We start from the raw sequence: 23,233 nt of genomic DNA, 5'->3' as shown, positions 1-23,233 counted from the left end.
TGAGCTCTTAAGAGTATTCCTAGCACTTGAGCTTGCTAATGCATGTCTTGACGGAGCCTCTCCATGCTCAGCCATTTTCTCTGTTTGTTATTAGCGGAATTTGTGAACTATAAATAATCCCTGTTCATAAAACCAACTTAGTTTCCAACTTTTCCTGTTATAACCATCGACCCACGCGCTAGTGCACAAACCCGTAACCGGAGTGCTGGATGCATAATACTAAGCAATACATAAGATGGATGAAGGTGATAAGAATGAATACTTTTTTTGGTAACCTGAATGCCACTGTTGGAAAAATGGTTCTGTTATGCAAAACCATTGAGGACCACTCCTAGCATTAGAATTTCGCCTTTCCCATAAATACATTGGTTACAAAACCAAGCATGATTTGGCAAAAAGGTAAAATTGGAATACTTTGTAATTTCGTTATAGCCATTGAAAGTTGCGTTCTCTGCACTATCACTCTATCAGTAAAAAAAATGTGTACAAAGAAAAAAAAAATGCATTGAGAGCTCGGAGTTGTAGCTCTGAATGGAAGATTCAGATATGAAGGATAATTTCTTTTCTGAATGAAATTTCGAAACACATTACATTGTACTCAATTACGATCTCCTGAAGGACGGTCGTTACTGTTCGCTTTGTAATGACTTCACAGACACAGCAATTTGACTCCTCAAGGCAAAAACTACGTAATAAGTAGAACAAGACTATCCATTCATATCCTAACCAAATGTCGTATTAAATTAATGTTAATGTATACTGCTACAAAAGCTGAAATGCATCGACGCTGGACTAATATGAACAGATTTATACGAGGGCATTTTTGTGGATTCTGGCACTTTGATAGCTGTAAGAATATCCAGGACAGTGAAAAACGAACATGGTTTTGTGATGATCTTGTTGAATCTATTAGTATGCTTGCATTTCAAACTTTCAAAGGATATAATTGAGTCACGTAAATGGTGATTCTGATAGGTGTGCACATTACTTTTAGAAGACTGTAATTACTGCATCCCTTCCTTGGATAGAAATCTTTCCAATCTCCGAATCTCGTCATGGAGGATAATAGGTAGTTAAAAATCGTTGGATAGGTAAATTTACATCAAATTAGTCCAGTATAACTTAGAAATTAGAGCATTGTAGGATGATGAAGTGGAAAGTGCAAGTGATAGAATTGATAAAGAATGTTAATCCTTCACTGTCACTTTATTTGACAAGCAGAAATGAAAGCAAGACTCTCCACCACTCTTTATTACATAACAACACGAAATCAAATATAGATGGGAGTGAGCATAAAAAAAATGAACGGAATGAAAGAAATGGCAGGATTGTTTATGGGAATCACAGGGGAACTTCAAAGTTACTTTGGTACTAGACCAGTTTTGATCTTCTGAATGGTCGCTACATCGGTCTTGAAAGCCAATGCGAGGATTCCGTCATCAATGCCAGTGGTAAATACACTGAGGGGAACTGATACAGTCCCAGCATTAGCACTGCCGAAGGCAGAAACCGCAAATGCTGCATCACTAGGACTGGCATTGTATTGGTAGTGTACTAGACCCTTGGGGAAAATGAACATGTCTCCTACTTGGAGTGTTTGATTGAAGTACTTGTTAGTGGTGTCTACTAAACCAACCTCGAGGCTACCTTCAATAACAAACAAAAGCTCAGCCGAACGGGGGTGTGTGTGAGGTGGGTTGACGCCACCTGCAGGGTATTGCAGTACTGCAAAAGACACACTCTGACCATTAAGAGCTGGAAACTCAGCCAAGCTAGCTTTTGTCACCTTGAAGGTTGTTGGGGCTCCGCCATCAAATATTCCACGTAGACCAGTGTGGGTGAAGAATGCACCATCTACAGCATTAGAGTTCGCCGGAACAATGAAATCTGATGTGATGTCTGGGTCACTTGCACGGACCACATGGGAGATGGTCAAGGCCATTATTAGAAACAGAAAGGTAGGTCTTAGACAGTTCAAAGCCATTGATATCTGAAGCAATTGGTTGCGTGAATCACTGTTGATTATCCTACCTATATATAACATCAGAACATCAGTTTACAGCTGGGTGTTATTGAGCTTTTATTTTTATTTTCACATCCTGTTAAAAAGTGGCCTGCTGCTGTAGCTGAAGTTTACTAGGCTGTTGTTGTGTCTCTTTGTATCTTGGCTCCATATTAGAGCGAACAAGAAAAAGTACTATTGGTGTAATCCAGTTTTCAGGATAATGAAATCTTGTTCAATTCAACTCAAATTTGTCTTGCATTTGGGTACATAAAATATAAGCGGCAGCCGTTTTACATGTCCCTTCTCTGCTCTTCTTTTGGAATGATACTGGTAACTCAAAATGACAAATCTGAACCTGATGAAATATGCAGGCTTGTGCTTGACAATTACTATCAAAATGTCAGACTACTCGAAATGAAAACAAGGAGAATACCATTTCCATTCTTGCTGCCGCTCAACAGACCTGCACAAAGCAGGCAGTACCTATCTCTCCCTGTTATCCTCTCCATATATAATAACTTCAGTGAAGGCTCAGGTACCACGGTATACATTCTGAAGACACTAAAAACCAAATTAATCAATCTAGCACAGGATACAAAAGCATGGAAACATTCTTAGTACCACACTTCACAGTCTCACCAACAATGTCAAGAACTGTGTCAAAGTTCCAACACTCTGTTTACAATGGGCACTCATGAAACTATCCTAATGATGTCTTAAGACTGATGTTGCCATTATTCAAGCAAAGCAATCAAGGCTGAACTGGCAACTACGGCATAAGAAGACTCTACTAGTCCTGTTGCTCTATTCATCGTTGATCTTGGTCTTAAACAAATAGTAAACCACAAGGACAGTAAGTGGTACCAGTCCGTGAATTAACAAGAACATCTCCATTATCAAAAACAAGCTCACTGGAAGCCATTACAGAATGTCTATTCTTGGCCTCTTGATTAGTTTCAACAAAGTTAGCATCACATTCCATGTGACCCATATGGAAGATTCTTTTAGGCCCTCAATAAAGCCTGCGCAAGAGCTTGTAACCCCTCTTTAGGCCCTCACAAACCGAGCCCTCTTCTCTTTTTAAATACGTAGTCGTTAGTCTGACTGTTATACAAACAGTCTTGTTATGCTGTTTCTAACCACTCCATGATCAAACTGCCAGGAAAACATCTACTTTATATCTGGACACAGGTGACACCTACCTTCCAAGGAAAGGGATGATCCGTAGTCATTTGTAAGAAGATTTAATGGAGACGTCAAAAAACTGAAGCATGTATTGTGCTCAGGGCTCCTACCATACTGAATCTGTAGGGAAAACTAAATAATGATTCCTCTTCCTGATCTTAGTTCTTCGTGCAACCATTAGATTGCATCTCCTATAAATGACACAAAGATATGCACTGCCAAAACCTTGTACTGGCCAGTACAGTATGTTAAACATCCTAATTTCTAGCAGTCGTTGAAACATAAACACTGAGGCTTCACTTAAAAGCCCTACTGGGTGCAGAATATACAAGAAAATATATATGTGACATACGATAAATTCTAGATAGGATGTAAAGTTATATACTACCTTCTTGCAAGCTTGGGCTAATGATTCTTAACTCCATTTTTGAATGAATACAAACACCCGCTTGCATTTTGCAAAAAAGAAAAAAGAAGAAGTGTATATTGTATTTCGAGTGCATTAAACTTAAAAAAGAGAAAAGAAACCTGCACTAGACAACTGAATCAATGAAAATTATTCCTTGTTCTGAACTTAGTTCTTCATGCAGCCACTAGATTGCAACTCAATCAATGAAAATTATTCCTCGTTCTGAACTTAGTTCTTCATGCAGCCACTTGATTGCATCTCCTACAAAAGCCACATATATATGCACTGCCAAAACCTCGTATTAGCCATCACTTTAAAGAGACCATCCTTCTTTCTAGCCTTCCAAGTGCTTAAGATGCCATAGAAAATACACATAATCAACTCCACTGCTAAGCCCTTTAACTTTCTTATGTTCATTCAGTCATTGAAACATAAAACACTTGGGGTTTCACTTAAAGGTCCTATAAACGTGGTAACTTTACTCCTCCTTTAGACATAAAGATAGAAGATTACATACAGCAAAATAGATATGCAATATACCACAGTTTCTAGACAGGATGTAATGTTTTAATCTCGCTTTTGTAAGGCTTAGGCTTATCATTTTTCGTTTTGAATTCCAATATCAAATGAACAAAACAGCCACTTACATTTTGCAAAAGAAAAAAAGATCCACGTCCTCTAGATCTAATGCATTACAAACTCAAAAGAACAAAGAAACCCACATTGAGAACTGAATAAATCAAAAGAACAAACATACAAGAGAGAAAAATGCAAACAGGAAAAATACAATTCTATTGTTGGAGCACCAACTGATACATTAAGGATCATACATACAATAGAAGTATTGTACCAAAGACAAATGGTAATGTAGTTTTGGAATCAGCTAATACCTCAGGCAGCCCGTCTTCCAACATGAGAAGGTTCTCTTTGTTTGATGGACTTCTTCATCATCTCGGACCACCTTGCAAACACATGGGAAACCTCAAACTTGCCTGAGAATTTCATTTTTTGAGCCAGTTCTTCTAGTATATTTGGCTTCCCAGCTCTTGAGAAATCTGCAGCAAATTTATTGTAATCGAGCTGAGGAGCCTTCATTCCTTTCTCAATCATCTCCTCCAGATATTTACAAGCCTCTTCTGACCTCCCATGTCTTATAAGACCCCCAACAAAAACAATGTAGGAGTTATCATCAGGACAACACCCTTTGGATGCCATCTCTTCCCAAACAGCATAACCCATCTCATAGTTTTTCAAATGAAAGTAAGACTTCATCAGCATGTTATATGTATGGATTGTTGGTTTGTGTCCATTCTGTATCATTTTCTTATATATTCTAACTGCATCATCTGGCATTTGTCGATTGGTCATCAGTTTGATGAGAGCATTATAAGTTAGTCCATCAGGGGGACAACCCTTCTCTTTCATCTCCTTAAGCAAGCCATAGACCTTTTCCAAATTCTTCCGGTTTCCAAAACCCACCATTAAACATGTATAAATTGCAGGATCCAGATCACATCCAATATCTACCATTTCGTTGAAGTACTTAACAGCTTCTTCCATTTTATTTCTCTTGCATAAATCCCTGATCAAGATGGTGTAGCTTCGAACAATTGGAGAAGGGCCCTTGGCCTTCATGAGCTCAAAGAGCTTGATAGCTTCAGACTCCCTCCTCCCCCTTAACAACCCTTCAAGCATTATGTGGTGAGCAACAATGTCTGGTTTCAAACCTTTATCTATCATCTCATTCCAAACTCTCCCAGCCTCCATTAGATTCTTCACCTTACACCAACCTGCTAATAGAACTGAATAAGTTCTCATATCTGGTGGGAATCGATCCTTCAACTTCTCAAACAAAGCTTGAGCTTCCTTACCAAGCTTCGCCCTCCCTAGAGCGTCAAGCAAACTATTAAACGTATCCACCCCAGCCTTATAATTATACTTTTTCATCAACTCAAAAATCCCAATAGCTTTCTTCATCTCTCGCGCACCAGCAAAAGATCTAATCGCAATGGAAAACGTCTCCATCGTAAGAAGCCCCTTTTTCCCCATTTCTTCCATCATTGCCACCATACTCTCCAACTGCCTAGTCTTCCCAAGTATCCCCATCATCGAATTATAAGTCCTTGAATCGTGCTCAAACCCCTCTTTCTCCCCAGCCCAACCAAAGAATCTAAAAGCTGGCTTCCGCGCATGCTTAAATCGATCCAACACATCCAACACAAGATCATGAGACAAATCAATACCACATTGGTCTAAAATCCCTTCCATGTTCCTATCCGACGCAAACAACTCATTAATAACCTTACACACTCTCTCAACCTCTTTCCCATCCGCCTTCGACTCAAAACCCCCACACTCACCCTCAAACTCTTCTCTCTCTCCCTCTACATCTGAATCATCATTACCCACACTACAAAAACCCCTTGAACTAACAACACCAGTACTCAAATAGGCTACTGTTATTTTTGTTCTAAGTGGAGTTAACATTTGTTCTTGTGGAAAAGAGTGTGAAAAGGAGTGTGGCAAAAGACATGAAACTTGACCAAGAGAACAATGGAAATAACTATCAAAAGAATAATGAATAAAATGAGACATGGGCAAAGAGATACCATTAAGAAAGCACATTTGCTGTCGACAAACCCATCTTTCTCCTCTTCTGTGTGTCTCATTTCCATTGTATAGTTTTGTTGTTGAGTTGATATTGAAGCCGCGTTGGTTAAAGATTGTATCTTTAATGAGTTTTCTTACAAAAAGTGTCATTTTAAGGCAAGCTCCATTAACATTAGTTGAGCTTTTGCTGTTAAGTGGGTGACTGAAGTTGAGTATCAACCAAATTTTTGGGAAGGACAGTACTTGGGCTTCTTTTCTTGGGCTCAGCTCCATGTGCCTATGTTGGGCTAGACAGTGTTTCTGGGCCCATATTTGACTCTCTGAGTTTTGTTTTTTTTTTGAAATATTTAGAGAGTTAAAATAGACCCACACCGGTTACATTTAAAAACCCTAGTCGAAAAGCTTATATTGCCGCTGACATCACATAATTACACAAGAAATAAATCTCAACTAATACTTGGCGCTATTTGAACTTGCAACCTCTCCTATGAAGACAATTGAGCTAAATCTCAACTAACACTTGGTGCTATTTGAACTTGCAACCTCTCCTATGAAGACAATTGAGCTAGAAGCTCGTGTCTTTAAATATTTTGTGGAGGTGGAGGGCTTCGAACCCTTGACTCTCTGAGTTAATTAGAAGTTCTTGATAAGTGAGTGTTTTCACTGTTTTGTGTGTTGTTTTTATGGTTTTTAATTGGTATTACTTTTTTGTTGGAATATAGTATCGTTTATGTAGGACAATCATCATTTTTAACATTTTGCATAAAAACTTTGTGTCCAGTGTTTTCAGGGGTACGAGTTTGGAGTTTCTAACAGGTTGAACTTGTATAGTTGTACACTGATACTTTGGACTGAGAGACTGAAATTGTCAAATTGTACCAGTGTCTAACAATGACAGAAGCTAGCTTAGCCTTTTTTTTTTATTTTCGATAAAGACACATTTACTGGTCCTTAAAAGATGGTGATTGCTTTATCTTTTGTTAGTTTGATATTGAAGTCATCTTTTAGTGCAAGTATGTAACAACATCAGATACTCGTATACAAATTTCTCTTCGCATTTCAATAGAATAGAACGGAAACGGGAATACAGGAAAGAGCACAAGCATGGTGCTCAGATACAAAAAGGGGAGAGGTGCCATTGATTGAACTGTTAGGAGTGTATTTGAGTTGCCGGATGTAGCAGCTCTTCTTCATCACCTTCGGATGATGTCTCATCAGCTTCCTGTTATACGAACATAGACAAATAAAAATTAATTACTTGTATTACCAACTATAGAACTGAATCTGTCATTCTATTATTCTAATGTTCATGATTAAATGCCTTGACAGTAGGAATTAATGATTGCATGCCTTCTAGCTGACTATATACAATCTTTGATTTATTCTTTTTAAATGCATTCTTTTTCATCTGAAATTTTTGTGGGGAAAGGCTCGGCTATGTTCTCTACTGGCCCATCAAAAGTATAAGAAGTGATACTACTGAGGGCAGACAATAGAAATTCCATAGGCACTCTCCATAATTGTGACTACTAATATAAACCGATAGGAAATGGCTCCCCACTAATTTGTGCAACGCAACATTAATATTAATAGCGTGCGACTCTGCGGTTGAAAAAGTAATACTCGAGTGGATAGAGAAAGAAAATGTAGCTATGTGAAGTTCTTTATATAACTTAATAAGGAATATTTAGAACTTACAGTATAGAGACGCTGCAGGCTATTTTGGATTGCTGAAATTATTCGGATCATTATATACAGGGGAAGAAGAATCCCACCAGCTCTTAGAAGAAATAACTGTAAATTTAACCAAAAGGAAGTATATCAAGTTATCAACTCATTTTGCATAAAAGATCATACAGTGTTGAGACTTGAGAGGTTAGGCCGTTAGGATGATTGAATACTTACAGTAAGAAGTGTGAACGCGTATTCATCTGTTCCACTGGTAAGCACGACAAGGAAGTGTCTCACAAGCAAAAGGATTGAAAACTGCCAAACATGATTATGGAACAAAAGAATAATTATTCCTTGTATCCTAACTTTTATTTCAAGCAACGTTTCACACATCATCTTCCAGGTGGAGGGAATGCAATGCTGGTCAGGGCCTTAATCATGAGGAAACTCTTGTGTGCTTCAAAATGCGATCTAAAACGGTCTGTTAAACCACCATTCTAACAAATCACACTTCGTGAACTCTGATTTTTGATCGAGCATGTCCAAAGACTGAATTTTAAGTAACTTTTCAGGCAATTAATTTAATCCCGACTTCAAAATTCATATGTTAATCGATTCAGTCCACGTTTCCAGTGGAACTACAATGATGAATTGCTGGGCATAATAATCTACTTGTACTAGATTACTTTTTGAAAAACAGCATAATGTGCATTCAGCATTCCTATGGAACAAAGTCAAAAAAACACCTTAATAGAAGGGAACTACATAGACAATACATATATTCTATTGGAAGGTGGGGATCAATCAACTACAGGACTGATATTATTTTAGTTTGGAGAGTATAATGTGGAAGCTTCAAAGTTCGGCAGGACTGAAACCATTATTGCATATGGGTCAATAATACTGATGCATCATTGTGCATTTGTCATAATTAAACATTTAGAGGCATGCTTCCACAAATTAGGCCCAACCTAATGCAAAACATAATTACTGCCTAATGCTCCATACTTGAACTTTCTTTCATTGTTTCTTCCTTTTTCAAAGTTGGGTATTTGTTTAGTACTTTAGTACTTTAATTTGAAAAAAGATTCTTACAGTGATAGCAACTGATCTGCAGCAATTTGCGCTTCTCTCAGCCGCGGATGAGCATTCAGAGTAGTCGGGTTCACTCGTATCATTATCGATTGCAACAATGGCCATAAGTCCAGGATTAAGTAGCTCTTGGTTTTCTCTTCGAACATCCAAACTACCACTGTTTCAAAATGTAAAGTCAGTAAAGCTCCATTCACGGCGTTCTTCTTTTTGATCATGAATTAAGGGAAGTAGTAAATTTTCCAAATAAGCATGCAAAATTTGAACATTATGGTGTTCTCCACTAGACCAAATTCTTTGCACTAAAACACAAGTGTGCACTTAAATGTCATCATCACTGATTAGGATGTTAATAAGACTGAACACTTTTTTTTCAACTTGGCCCCGTTACCCAATCGCAATACTTTGAACAAGGTAAGATGACATAGACGAAAACGTCTTATCCCAAATTATAAAATCAGCTGAAGCAATCCTGTTCCCCATTTAAATTTGTTCAACATCCTAGTTCTGAATTTCATGACTGGGATTCGTACAAAATGACTACAGTTTGATGTCAGACAGATGGCAATGACAGATGACAATGACAATGATAATGACAATGAAGAATACAACACGGCATTACAAATCTTCATTCGTTCATTCAAGTTCCATCCAAATTAATGCTTATAAAGTCACTGTTTTAATAGATAAGACTGGTGATCATATTTAAAAACAAATACATTGTAGTGGAGAAATAGAAGTAGATATATTAATACCTAATAATTACCGTTACATCATCCAATTGAGCTTTTCTGGAAGGTGCAGTATACCCAGGTTCAAATTTCTGTAAGGAGTAAAAAATTTGAAATAACACTTGAAATTTTAAAAATCTGAATTTCAAACTGAGATAGGCCTAAAAACAGGGGGAAATAAACATGAAAAATACCACATGTAAATAATATTTTTCATTTTTAAATCAAATCATTATAACTCATGCAAGAAGCACATTAGAAGTCAAAATTTCACATAAAAATGCAAAGAAAATTTTTCCTATTAGGCATGAGATAGTCTTAAACAGTCCAAAAATATACAAAATACAAGCACTAAAAATATCTAAAAACTTTTATGAAAGGCCAAAAACACAGCAAGAAGAACATTTTTGAGATTACAGAGCAACATACACCATACTTTGGCTTCATTCAAGATACTAACCTGAAGACATATTTCACAGATGGTATTTCCCTTTTCATTGCACCACCTTTGTATACAATCTCTATGTGCAAACTGAAAAAAGAAACAAGATATTACACAAGCTTTGAAGATTTCAGAAATGAGCAAAAAAGAGGCATACAGAAGTGCAAGTTGGTCAGTTTGTTGTTGTTGCACACCTTAACAGTTCCAGAACAAGCACAAGGAGCTTCTAAGCTTTTACAACTCTCAACTTCTTCTTCATGGCAAATTCTACACTGTGAAATTGTTGATGCTTTTGAGACCAACAACTTTTCTACAAACAATACTACTTCTCTGTTGTCCATTTCTGGCTCTGTCCTCTCTCGTTCTCTCTGCCTCTGCCTTTATAGTTTATAACTTTATATATACGAGAATACAAATGTGTTCTTCTTCGTGAAATGACAAATATGACCCGGTCGACTTGGGCAATGGAAGTTTGAGATAGAGTCAAATGCTCAAATTGAGCCCAAAGACCATTGAACATTACGTCTGGTCAAATTGAGAAAAAAAACCAAAATTTTCATATTCAGATTATGGTTAATCTTGTTCATGAGGACAACTTTTTAAGTGTCATTTGATGAGCTTGCTCAAATTTCATCTCTCAGGCTCTCAGCTGATTGAAATTATATCATTGTTTCCATACGTCACTTTTTTTAGTCACTCTTCTGGCCTCTCTCAGTGTACTGTCAATATTTATTCACCGAATACCAAGTCAATGCATTGAAATGGTCTTGCTTCCAATTAGTCAGTTAATTAGTTCAAAGAAAATAAAACCAAACTTCCTTCAAAGAAGGAACTATGTATATAGTCTAATTAATCTCGCTTAACAGAAAACAATGGTGTCACTCCATGCTGTTTTCGTTATTATTTACTAATTTTAGTAAAAATGTGTCACTTCTCTTATTTCTTTTTGAACTTTTACGGATTTCAATTATCTTGAACATTACTGCACAGATAATCTTTTGGCTTAATTAATAACTCTATAAGCCTAGTCTAGCACAAAATTTTGTCTTCTAAAAATAATACAACCATTTTTCTGAAGCAGCTGTTTCCTGTTTGTCTTTGTTTTTGCTTAAACTTCTCGAGATATATGAAAGTAATTTGTAGGCATGCCTGATTATTGAACACTTTGGACCGTTGAGTATTTGAATTTTGAAAGGAGAAAGAGTGCACCGAGGGGCAAGGGCCATGGAGCATGGAGGTGGGACCTTTTGTGATGCTCGATGAAATTGATCTGTCCTTTGATTATCTTTTGAGCTGAACAAAGCTGACATTTGTTCTTATCTTCTTCTTCTTGATCTTATCGACTGCTCTTTCTCTCATTTTCCAATGTTTAAAGTGTGATGTTTACTCGTACTTCTACAAATGGCACGGATATGAGAGGACAACGCAATAAACTTTGAAAATCATATCAGTGCATTGTCTTCTTATATGAGCCGTCCAAAACTCAAGTCCCGCATTTGGATACTGACGGCCATGAGGGGTAGTCATTGTTTCATTTTGCGCCTTTTAGATTTTGATTCTCCTAAATAATAGTTATTTGGGATTTGGTACTCACTAATCAATTTATTATGCTTTATCCTTTTAAATCGTCTTGACTAACCGTCCAAATTAACTGTTTATACGCCATTAGTGAAAATGATTTAGGAAAAGCCCCTAATAAATCGATTAGTGCAAATCAAACCCCAAATACCAATTATTTAGAATAGGAGTGGCAGTTTTTATTTGTTCACGACCCGCTAACCCGACACGAAATTAGCGAGTTCAAATTTTTAAAAAAAAAAGTTTTGGGTCATTTAAGGGTTGATCCGCCGAACTCGTCAAATAAATGGATTGGATTAGAGTCACATATGTTAACCCGAATAACCTGTTAGTAGACCCGATTAGTTCTCGGGTCTAATAGATCGGGGTCATCAACCCGTGACCTATATAACTTGTTTTAAGATAAGTTTCATTATTTTTTAAAATCTCATTATCTGAACAACCTAAAATAATCGACTAAAATGAGAAGAACTAGTCGTCATCTTCATTCGATAAATGTATGTTTCGTTATTTAATTTTCATTGATATGTAATTAAATTATGGATAGTTTTTGAGAATTAATATATATATATATATATATATATATATATATATATATATATATATATATATATATATGTTTTTTTTATAAATAAAATCATGAAATACTAAATATTTTGCATACAGGTTGTCTGTGAATCCGATCCGAAACTGATCTAAAATCCCATCTATCATCCCAACTACCTAAAATAAATTACTAAAAGGAGAAGGATTAGCTGTTTTATTGATTCATTCGATAAAAATATGTTTCATTATTCAATTTTCATTAATATGTAATTAAATTATGGATGGTTTTTTGAGAATTATATATATATATAATACAAAGCAGCTCAATTTTTTAAGCAAATTATAAGGGCTTAAGTGGTGGCTCTGATTTTCTCGGGATCTGTGCTAATACTTGAAGACCTTTTCTTCACGCCTAGAAAAACTTCACCAATTATTAGGTAACTTTGCTTAAAAACCACCACTTAAGCCCTTATAATTTTGCTTCTATAATACAAAACAACTCAGTTTTTTAAGCAAGTTATAAGGGCTTAAGTGGTGGCTCTGATTTTCTCGGGATCTGTGCTAATGCTTGAAGACCTTTTCTTCACGCCTAGAAAAACTTCACCAAGTATTAGGTAACTTTGCTTAAAAACCACCACTTAAGCCCTTATAATTTTGCTTAAAAATTGAGCTGTTTTGTATTATAGATATGCATAATGCAACTCTTAGCATTAAAGTAAGTTGTTGGTTCATATATTATTTTTTTTTCGCTACAAACTTGTTGGTTCATAAATAGCATTGCTCTCTAATCTCAATTGATTGGTAGTCAATATTCCAATTGGCTACCATACAAAAAAAAAACAGGGTCCCAAAAAAATAACCGTTTCTTCACTCTTTCATTCTTTCTCACAAAAATAAGAAAAAACCCTCGCTCACAAAAATAGGCCTCCACTCTCTCTCTGGCGATTCCACTCAAATTGATAATGGAGATTTGATGATCCTCAAATTTGACAATGGATATTTACTGATCCTTTCGCAAAGCGTTCAACAGTGAATCAACAATGGAGAAGAAAGGTAATTTTTCTTCTCAAAATCTAGTATATATATATGGGAGGGATACACCCACTCCATCTTGTAGCCACTCCATGCCCACTCCAAATCTCCACCACACATCTCATTTAGATATAGCCAATTATGTCTGTCATATCTTGGGTTGATTTTAAACAAAACACTCAAGGGTAAAATAGTAAATTAAATATAAAATTAAAACCAAAAATCCAGAAAAAAAAAAAAAAAAAAAAAAAAAAACCTTGCTCCACCTTCTTCCCCAATTCTCTCTGCACATCTCGCACCTCTCACTCTCTCTCTCTCTCGCAGCACACCTCTCTCTCGAAGGTGGAGTTGTTGTATCCTGCCAAGAAATGAAATTCACAAAAGTGGAAGGATTGTCCAGATTGTCCAAACAAAATTGTACAGACGATTAAAGTCCATAAATGCTGGCTACTCATCTTGAAGGCTTGAGGTGGCATTTCCTCCTTGCGGGTATATATAATCTCTTAAAAAACCTATTTTTCACTTAAAAATGGTGATTTGTTATATGTTCGATAAATAACTCGTTTCTGTAGTCTGCTTGTTCACATTCGTATAATAATGAGAAGAACCTTTTTGTTCCTACGTGCATTATTTGTTGAATCACTCTTGATTATTTAACACAATGTTATGCCTCGTTGCCTGTAGTATGTCCTTCCGGTGACATAGTCATATGGGAAAAAATATGGCATCACTCTGAATCAATTGGCTTCGTGGTGGAGTGAAAGGCCTGCTAAACTTACAGGTTTAGACTTAAAGGTAATGATGAATTCACCTAAATATGTACAATTTTTTACTTCCTTGCATGGGAATTGTAATGTGCGTTTGACGAGTTGCGCTTCACTAATGTGTCGAGTCGCACTAATACATTGAGTGATTTTCAACGCGCAATGAAACGTTGGAGATACTTAATGACCGATATCAGGGAAATATTAGTCGTATGCGGAGAAGGAAAAATAAACTTTTTAAAGAGTATTGAAGAATTGAAGAAGAAAAATGATTCAATGAAGAAAAATATTTTTACTGCCAAAATTGTGTTGTTCTCAATTATGAGTTTGTTGGTTGGTGTAGGCATTTGCTGGATGGTTTTGGTTTAATTACCCTTAATTAGGTGTTTAATGTATGTAAATTATATTGTATGTTGATGTAAGAGATCTCTATTTTGTCTGTTCATGTAAGAGATCTCTATTTTGTCTGTACATAGGTAAGAGATGTCTAATGATGTTTGTTCATGTAAGTAAGACATCTTCTGATGTGTTTTTTATATAAATTTGTAATTAGTGCTTGTACATATTTTGTTGCAATGTTATCTAATGTTGATTTATGCATGTTTTGATCTCTAAGTTCTATAGGAAATTCCATTGGTGTGGGCATTGGCTTCATGGCTTTAGTTTAATTAGGTGTATACAAAAGCTGACACCAGCTCATTTTTGACAAAAAACTGACACCAGCTCATTTTTGGCAATTTTGCAATCTTGATTGGTTGTTGAACCCTAAACTCACTAACCAATAGAGTTTTGTATTTGAGGAATTGGGTTTGGTTAGGGATTAGGGACTAGGGTTTTGTATATAGATTATGGTTTCGTTATATAGACTAGGGTTTTGAATTTGACGTTTTACATTTGAATTTGACGTTGAATTTGAATATGAATTTGGCATTGAATTTGAATTTCACATTTGAATTTGAATTTGACGTTGAATTTGAATTTGACATTTGAATATGAATTTGACGATGAATTTTAATTTGAATTTGACGTTGAATTTAAATTTGATATTTGAATTTGACGTTAAATTTGAATTTGACGTTGAATTTGAATTTGACATTTGAATTTGATGTTGAATTTGAATTTGACATTTGAATATGAATTTGACATTGAATTTGAATTTGAATTTGACATTTGGATTTAAAATTGACGTTGAATTTGAATTTGAAATTTAGGTTGAATTCGAATTTGACATTTGAATTTGAATTTGACGTTTGAATATGAATTTGAGGTTGAATTTGAATTTGGATTTGAAATTGACGTTGACGTTGAATTTGAATTTGACATTTGACATTTGACATTTGAATTTGAATTTGACATTTGAATATGAATATGAATTTGACGTTGAATTTGAATTTGATATTTGACATTTGAATTTGAATATAACGTTGAATTTGAATTTGACGTGAATCTGAATTTGACGTTGAATTTGAATTTGACATTGGAATTTGACATTTGACATTTGAATTTGAATTTAACGCTAAATTTGAATTTGACATTTGAATTTGAATTTCACTCTAAATTATCTTATCAGACCGCTCAGAATCACTGTAAATGATCTTGGCAGACCGCTCGGAGTCACTCTAAACGACCTCTTCAGACCGCTTCAATTATGACCTAAACGACCCCATCAAATCGTTTGGCTCTATAGACCAGCGATCTGAAGACGCCGTTAATGCCAGTTTCGTTTGTGAACGATATGTGGGGATTGTTTTATATGGTGATGAACGACCACGACCTGGGTAGGTCGTTTGGACCAAAATCAAAGTAAATTTACTATTTGATTTAGTTCATTTCATATCCAAACCAAATTCATATACGCACATAACTTCAACTTCATATTCATATACATACAACTATATTCAAATTTAAACTCAAATTCACGTTCAAAATCAAATCATATTCATATACATCAAACCATATTCCAACTAAAACTCAAATTCACGTTCAAATTCATATTCATATTCAAATTCAAATTCAACTTCAAATTCAAACGAACATTTTCATATTCAAATTCATATACATCACTTCAAATTCGAAATTCATATAAAATAACTTCAAACATATAAATTCCAACTTCAAATTCCAACTTCAAACCCTAATCCAACCAAACCCTAATCCAACTTCAAACCATAATCTCTAACCAAACCCTAATCTATATACAAAACCCTAATCCAACTTCAAAGCTCCAACTTTAGACACGATCATGACGGTAATGCCCACCAATAAACTTGCACCGGGTCAAGCTTTTCACTTCGTGGAACGATCTCCTTGCTTCTTCCTGAATCGCAGGCCCACCCAATTGCAGACCTTTCTCAAGCATGAGAGTAGTTTCGTCGAGAACATTGCTCTGTAAAAATAAATACAAACCTAATTTAGCATATACAGTTTTAAAAGAGCGGAACTACAATTCTAAAAAGCACAAAACTCACCAGTCGAGTTCCTAGGGAACTAGAAAATGTCTATAGGGAGAAATGAATAGGAAGCTGAGGATTTATCATTCAAATGTGAGTATTCATTTCATACTATTCCATGTAGCCAAACTCACACTCCCATGGATAACTTGCCAGGGGTCCTCGATTTTGGGGTTGGATCACGTGATTCTCCCATATGGTCCAATATGCCGAAGCAAGATTCCATTTGGCCTCATACCCGCATCCGTTGGTAGTTCTCGTCGCGACATTTGGCTGTAGAGGATTAGCGGGTATAAGCAACAGGTGACCCAACTGACGGACCGCCCTACAAATAGCATAAAGCTCCACAACACCAAAAAAGCATATAAAGCCCTCAAAATAAACAATATCATCCACCGGGCGTAAAGCTCTAACATTGTTGTAGGGCCACCATTCAACCTATCATATGAGAAGTTCAATAAATCAGTAATCACATACTCCAACCATCAATTAATCAACAAAATATTAAACAAGCTCATATACTTACCATCAAACAAGTTGTCTCATCAAGAAATTTCATAAACACTGCAATGCATGTTTTGTGTTAACATAGTGCAGAGCGGCAATTGAGTGCCTGCGACATCAAGGTTGGGCCAACTCATACTCCAGGTTTGGGATTGGCCTGAAGCACGAGAAGTACTCGTAGATCTATGCCTAGATGAGAAAATACACACACAATTAAAATACTAATAAGATAAAGTGTTAACATATAAACGAAAATACTAAATATTTTACTTGTAGGAGAGTGAAATAGCCTAAAATGCCTTTGGTTTTGCCACCTGTGGCAGCCCCAAGACCAAGGTACAAGTATGCAAGTATTGCTACACCCCACACATAGTCTTCGATCTCACGAAACTTCAACAGCAACCTCAAGTAACAAACACACACTGCAATCCCAAACTTGTCGGGGAAAATAGTACATCCAAAAAAGAATAACAAATAACCTCTGACAACACGTTGTACCTCTACCAAAGTCGACGCCTGCTTCACACCCTCTTTTAGTTTAATCGCACTATCATGCACCTTCCCAGCCATGTGATGCTTCAGGAATTGTAACCTTACTTTTGATATGAAGTGGTTGGCTTCCAACTCCTCCTTAATCGCTCCCAACGATATATTAAGAGCACGGTTAAGAATATTCTGAGTCTGTTCCAACTTCATATCAATGTTCCCTTGCACGGCTCTTCCTTTTATCGAGATTCCTAGGAGTTGGGAGACATCATCCAAAGTGATAGTCATCTTCCCAAACGGCATATGAAATGTGTTGGTCTCCAGATGCCACCTCTCCACAAACGCAGAGACCAACACTGAATCCTGATGCTCGTATACTCCCATCACGAGATCACACAAACCCGTCCTTCTAAGCTCGTTTTCAAATCTAGGAGAGTTTTTAAATTCTGACTCCAAATTCCATTGATTTAACTTGGTTAGGTGTTGACCACACTTCAAAACTCCGCGCTCCTAAAACAATAAAGACAACAAAGAGTCAATGAGGAGAATATTTAATTTCGTCAAAAAAAAAAATTAAAGTAATAATTAATATTAATATTACCTGCCCCTCCCAAACATCGCGAGCAACGTGCACAACATTGTCATACAAAAGCTGGTCATTGACACGTCCTCGCACTCTAGTCGGGCCGCCACCATATGTGCCTAGTTGGTACTCCTTGTCTTTCTTCGATTTTCTCACAAAAGTTTGAACAGGACGTACCACCGGTGCCTCCATTGTTTCCTCTACCGCTTTCAAATCATCTTCTTCCACATCATCATCATCTTCTTCCACATTGTCATCCTCCTCCAAATCGTCGTCAACCTCCTCTAGATCGTTATCCTTTTCGTCCCCCTCCTCATCGTCGTCACCAGACTCTTCACCATCCTCATCTTCCCCTTCCCCTTCCTCTTCCTTATCACCATCAGCATCCTCCTCTTCCCCTTCCTCATCACCATCATCATCCTCCTCTTCACTATCACCACCATCTAAATTATTAGGAAAAACTAAATCGACATCGACATCCTCATCTTCATCTATATCCTTATCTAAATCTAAATCTAAATCTACGTCCTCGTCAACAATAGGAGCTCTTATTTCTTTCTTCCTTCTTCTTTTATTTTTTTCTACTACCTCCAAATCACCTACACCTTCTACATTACTCAGATCAGTAGCTTCTCGATACCCTCTACGGGCGGATGCCGACGTTCCCCTTCCTCTTTTTTTCTCAGGCGGGTCAGCACGACCCGAACTACTACTGTTGCCATTAAGTAATTTCTTAGCGCCTATGTAGATGGTTTTCGCTACACTTTTCTCATTCTTTGATCAATGAGCCATTATTACTACAAAAAAATAGTAATAAACAAATATTATTAACAAGGTAAATAGTTGTCGTCTTCGGAAAATGACAACAATTCCTTCTTTGTATGAATTCAACAGTTCTTTTCTGAGTTTCCCCGTGATATGTATATTCTATTACTAATTCAATTAATAAACAACTCAAAACCAAAAATAGGATTGATCGTCTTTGGCAAATGGAACTGACTATATAACACAAGGAAACCTCATTTTTCATTCGCAAACTTAGTCATGACAACGCAATACAACCACCAATGAAAATCAGGTCATGACAATGCACACACTGAACCAAATTCACAATAGATAGTGTAATCATAACAATCCCATTTCAAGGGCCCCCATTTCAATATAGATAACATGCATGGATATCAAGTACCTCTGTGTAACTTTATAATTGTTTTCAATACCTTCAAACTAAATCAAAACAAAAAATAAGACAAAAAAATACAAAACAAACAAATTTCACACCTAATACTTAGACAAACTTCAAAATTTATAGACAACATTGACAGTAAATAATTTATGGACAACATTGACAGTAAATAACCCATATACAATTAGTTTTCAGTTAAACTAGTAATGTCATACACCCACTTCCTAAAACCAAATTTGCATCACCAAAATAACTAAACTAGCAATACCATACACCCACTTCCTAAAACGAAATTTGAATCACCAAAATAACAATTAAAGATGGGGTAAAGATTAAAGAAAAAAGCATAAGACAAAATTACCTGATAAATGGATGAGCACAAAACAAATCAACCATAATCCGAATCAAACAAAAGAATTGCGAGCAAAAAAATATCCAAGTTTCAAAAGACTGAACCCAAAACTAATAGAAATAACTATTAAAACCCCAATGAACTGAACTGAACTGAAAATGGTCTGCAGTGGCCTATCAGTATACTGGGAGTTTATTCAAGTACTTAGCTGGCCATTTTCAGTTCTGACATATTTTTCAATAGCTTAAACAAATCAAATGCTAATACAATCAATCATATACAATTTCCTCCCATCCAAACACTAATTCAATTTGTAATAAACTCCCAGTCCAAGTCCCGATTTCAACGCTCTCCAAACAATAATAACTTTATCAATGAATGAGTTTGAATTTTACTCTAATATCTAATACATTTACATAATCAAAACAACAAAAACTAGAACAATACAGAAAATACAACAAAAATGTCAACATTGTAGAAACCAAAATTTTTTTACTCGCCTGAAGCCTGAAGACAGCAATGCAGCTTGAACTCTATTTGGGAAATAGAGAATTTGGTCTGAGAAGGTCGGAAGTAGTATCTATTTCAAAAGTTGATAGAATGAAAATATGATAAGATTTTTGGTTTGAGAATTTGGTTTAAGAAGTTTGAGAATTTGGTTTGAGAAGGTCGGAACATGTTTTTGTCTTTGTTGGGGAGTGGGCTAGAGATGAAGGGTTTTTTAGCTCTGTTTTTGTTATTTCGATCCTTTGTTTTGTTTTAATTTCGACCATTAGATTTTGGGATTATCTCGCGATTTTGAGTGGGCACGATTTGGAGTGGGCTGGGAGTGGACGAGACTGGAGTAGGTGTATCCCTATATATATATATATATATATATATATATATATATATATATATATACGATCGCGAGCAAGTTTCGTTTACCATACTTTTTATACCATAGTTTATGCCATGCCCCCACAACTTTACCTATAACATGAATTATAATCTAGTTTTTTGTGGATGTGTTCAACTATCCATAAATATCGCCTTTATAAAATTTCACCTCATTTGATAATGTTTAACTATGCCAAAAGATGATTGCAAAATCGAAAAATCTAAACTGTTAAAAAAAAATCAAAGTTTACAACAACTTTTAATTAGGTTAGAGATTTCCAAATGAGATGAATATTTGTGGAGATGTTATCTATGGTTAGTAGATTATATTTAGAAATTATTAGCACTTAATTTATCTTATAAGCGGGTGTGGTATAAACTATGGTATAAAAAGTGTAGTAAACGGAACCTGCTCGATATATATATATATATATATATAGTCATTCTCTAAAAAGTAGCTATTTAAGTTAACTTAAAATAAGTACGTAGGTAAAACTTCACCTAGAAAATGAATTCAATCTTAATATTTTGTGGATATGATATACCCAATATAAAAATCATCTCCATAAAATTTCAGCTCATTTGGAAACCTCCAACATTAGCAAAACATTATTGCAAAAACTTGACATTTCTAGACCGTTAGATTTATTTTTAAAAATGTCAACAATTTTTATCTATGTTAGAGGTTTCCAAATAAGCTGAAATTTTATGGAGATGGTCTTTATGGTAAGTTCTTTATAACCACAAAAATAATTGGGTTTAAATTCATTTTATAGGTGAAGTTTTACTTACGTACTTATTTTAAGTTATATATATATATATATATACATATTGTCACACCCTAATTTTTTGTAGAATCTGAATCGACAATAAATAGATATTTACTCTATTTCCACGTCATCCAAATCCTACAAATCCCGAGGCGTGAACCGAGATCGTACCTTTCGGATAAACATGCATTTAATTACAGTAAAAAAACAAATATAGGAATAAGAATACTTGCATAAATCCAAAATGAATAACCTCCATATTTCAATCATCCTGATATGTCAAGGAATATCAAACCGAAATAAAGATAAACGAGAATGTCTCAACTTATTAACTCAAAATCTAACATATAATCAAAAAGGTAGAATCTCTAAAAAAAACAACTCCTAAGCAAAGCCAGCTACTCCAACTGTAGCTCCACGGTTTTTCAACTCAAATAGCTACTACTGCTGTGGTTCCTGCAAAGGGTCTAGGTTCCATAAGGAACATACCCCCGAATGCAAAGCAAACTGGGGTCAGCATTAAAAATGCTGGTGTGAGTGTCCTAAATGCAATGCTCATGATAGTTCATATTTTCATAACAATACACATTACCACCATGAAATTACGTATACCACGTCTACATCATTCGGCTACGTTAGAGACATCAATCCCTTGTCACCAACTGACAAGAGAAACTTAGTTTCTCTTAACGTGCAATCCATGTAGCACATACCAATATAATACATAAATTTTAATATAACATTGTAACCAACTATCTAAATAATAACTTTAAGAAGTATATAGTACCTTAGCGTCTAACAGTCTAGAGTGGGCTTCATCCCTGCAAAAAGAATTAGGTAGCCCACCCTCCTACAAAACAGGGTTAATTCAATGATAACAATAACACATAAAAATAATGTCTCGAGTATTATATAAATTATTAATACACTTTTTAATTAAGACTATACCCTACGATTTATTAAATTATCTTAAACATCTTTTCTATTTCCTAAAGGACCATTTACCATTTTCGCACTTTGAACTCGTGCCGGAACATGCCCTGCCCAAGCATGACTCTCATTCACACCCAAGTCCATTTCGTGCTCACATTTCTGTTGAAGCTACAACTAGAAATGCAATAACACAACGGACACTTGGACACGTGTGAACAACCACGTGAAATACCAATATAATGTAAATCCACATAACCAAGTTTACGTCACATCTCTTAGTGAGGCAAAGGACATTTAGTTCCTCCCCTAAAAGATGGAACTTTGCCATAAATTTAATCTCGCATTTACGTCACATCTCACAAGAATGGAATGCGTCATAAAATATCATATGAATCCACATATCCAAGGTTTACGTCACATCTCTTAGTGAGGCAAATGACATTTAGTTCCTCCCCTAAAAGATGGAACCTTGCCATAAATTTAATCCCAAATTTAAGTTACGTCTCACAAGGATGGATTGCGTCATAAAATATCATATGAATCCACATATCCAAGGTTTACGTCACATCTCTTAGTGAGGCAAATGACATTTAGTTCCTCCCCTAAAAGATGGAACCTTGTTATAAATTTTAATCCCGCATTTACGTCACATCTCACAAGGATGGAATGCATCATAAAACATATCCAAACCCGCGTTTACATCACATCTCACAAGGATGAAATGCGTCTAAACATCAAATGTACCCTACCCGCATTCACGTCACATCTCCTAAAGATGGAATACGTAATCATCATGAGTATAGGAAATGTCCATCTTATTCTAATAGTATCATAGGTTTTCTAATAATTTCACATCCATATAGTATATATGTTATACAAAACAAAATAAATTTCCACGATCAACAATATTTTCCATGCAATATTTCTTGTAACACACTCCCAAGAGCGACAGTTTGCACAAGCTCAATCAATTCCATGTTAATATTCAAATAAACCAAGTTTACACTTGTGATGTAAATATACTA

The 23,233-nt window shown here is 35.6% G+C and overlaps 3 protein-coding genes and 1 long non-coding RNA gene across 6 annotated transcripts; 1 reads left to right on the top strand and 3 right to left on the bottom strand.

The window, feature by feature from the left end:
* Positions 1-1,180: 1,180 nt before the first annotated feature.
* On the bottom strand, positions 1,181-2,552 carry LOC147516749 (germin-like protein 9-3). Its single transcript, XM_086589213.1, has 2 exons — positions 2,439-2,552; positions 1,181-2,031 (listed from the first exon to the last, which is right to left on the bottom strand). The coding sequence occupies exons 1-2, from the start codon at positions 2,512-2,514 to the stop codon at positions 1,361-1,363; spliced, it is 747 nt and encodes a 248-aa protein (XP_086445339.1). The 5' UTR covers positions 2,515-2,552; the 3' UTR covers positions 1,181-1,360.
* Positions 2,553-3,644: 1,092 nt separating this feature from the next.
* LOC147516748 (uncharacterized) lies at positions 3,645-6,456 on the bottom strand. 3 transcript variants are annotated; one of them, XM_086589208.1, is made up of 2 exons: positions 4,490-6,455; positions 3,645-3,948 (listed from the first exon to the last, which is right to left on the bottom strand). In XM_086589208.1, exon 1 carries the CDS (start codon positions 6,357-6,359, stop codon positions 4,491-4,493), a length of 1,869 nt encoding a protein of 622 aa, XP_086445334.1. In that variant the 5' UTR covers positions 6,360-6,455; the 3' UTR covers positions 3,645-3,948; position 4,490. The 3 variants fall into 3 exon arrangements, with proteins under 3 accessions (XP_086445334.1, XP_086445335.1, XP_086445337.1); XM_086589209.1 differs by having other exon boundaries at positions 3,645-3,884; XM_086589211.1 differs by lacking the exon at positions 3,645-3,948 and adding an exon at positions 4,068-4,086 and having other exon boundaries at positions 4,490-6,456.
* Positions 6,457-7,243: 787 nt separating this feature from the next.
* On the bottom strand, positions 7,244-10,537 carry LOC147516747 (uncharacterized). The gene is made up of 7 exons (XM_086589214.1): positions 10,340-10,537; positions 10,164-10,235; positions 9,728-9,795; positions 8,976-9,132; positions 8,115-8,195; positions 7,908-8,003; positions 7,244-7,431 (listed from the first exon to the last, which is right to left on the bottom strand). Exons 1-7 carry the CDS (start codon positions 10,484-10,486, stop codon positions 7,360-7,362), a joined length of 693 nt encoding a protein of 230 aa, XP_086445340.1. The 5' UTR covers positions 10,487-10,537; the 3' UTR covers positions 7,244-7,359.
* A 2,599-nt stretch (positions 10,538-13,136) lies between these two features.
* Positions 13,137-14,525, top strand: LOC147516746 (uncharacterized). The gene is made up of 3 exons (XR_015213730.1): positions 13,137-13,322; positions 13,626-13,790; positions 13,986-14,525. It is a non-coding gene; the product is annotated as an uncharacterized LOC147516746 (long non-coding RNA).
* The last annotated feature ends 8,708 nt before the right edge of the window (positions 14,526-23,233 follow it).

Source organism: Coptis chinensis, chromosome 2, assembly GCF_015680905.1.
Source record: "Coptis chinensis isolate HL-2020 chromosome 2, ASM1568090v1, whole genome shotgun sequence".
Taxonomy (NCBI): Eukaryota; Viridiplantae; Streptophyta; class Magnoliopsida; order Ranunculales; family Ranunculaceae; genus Coptis; species Coptis chinensis.
Note: the sequence above shows the minus strand (reverse complement) of the source record. Positions and strands in the feature narration are given on the sequence as shown.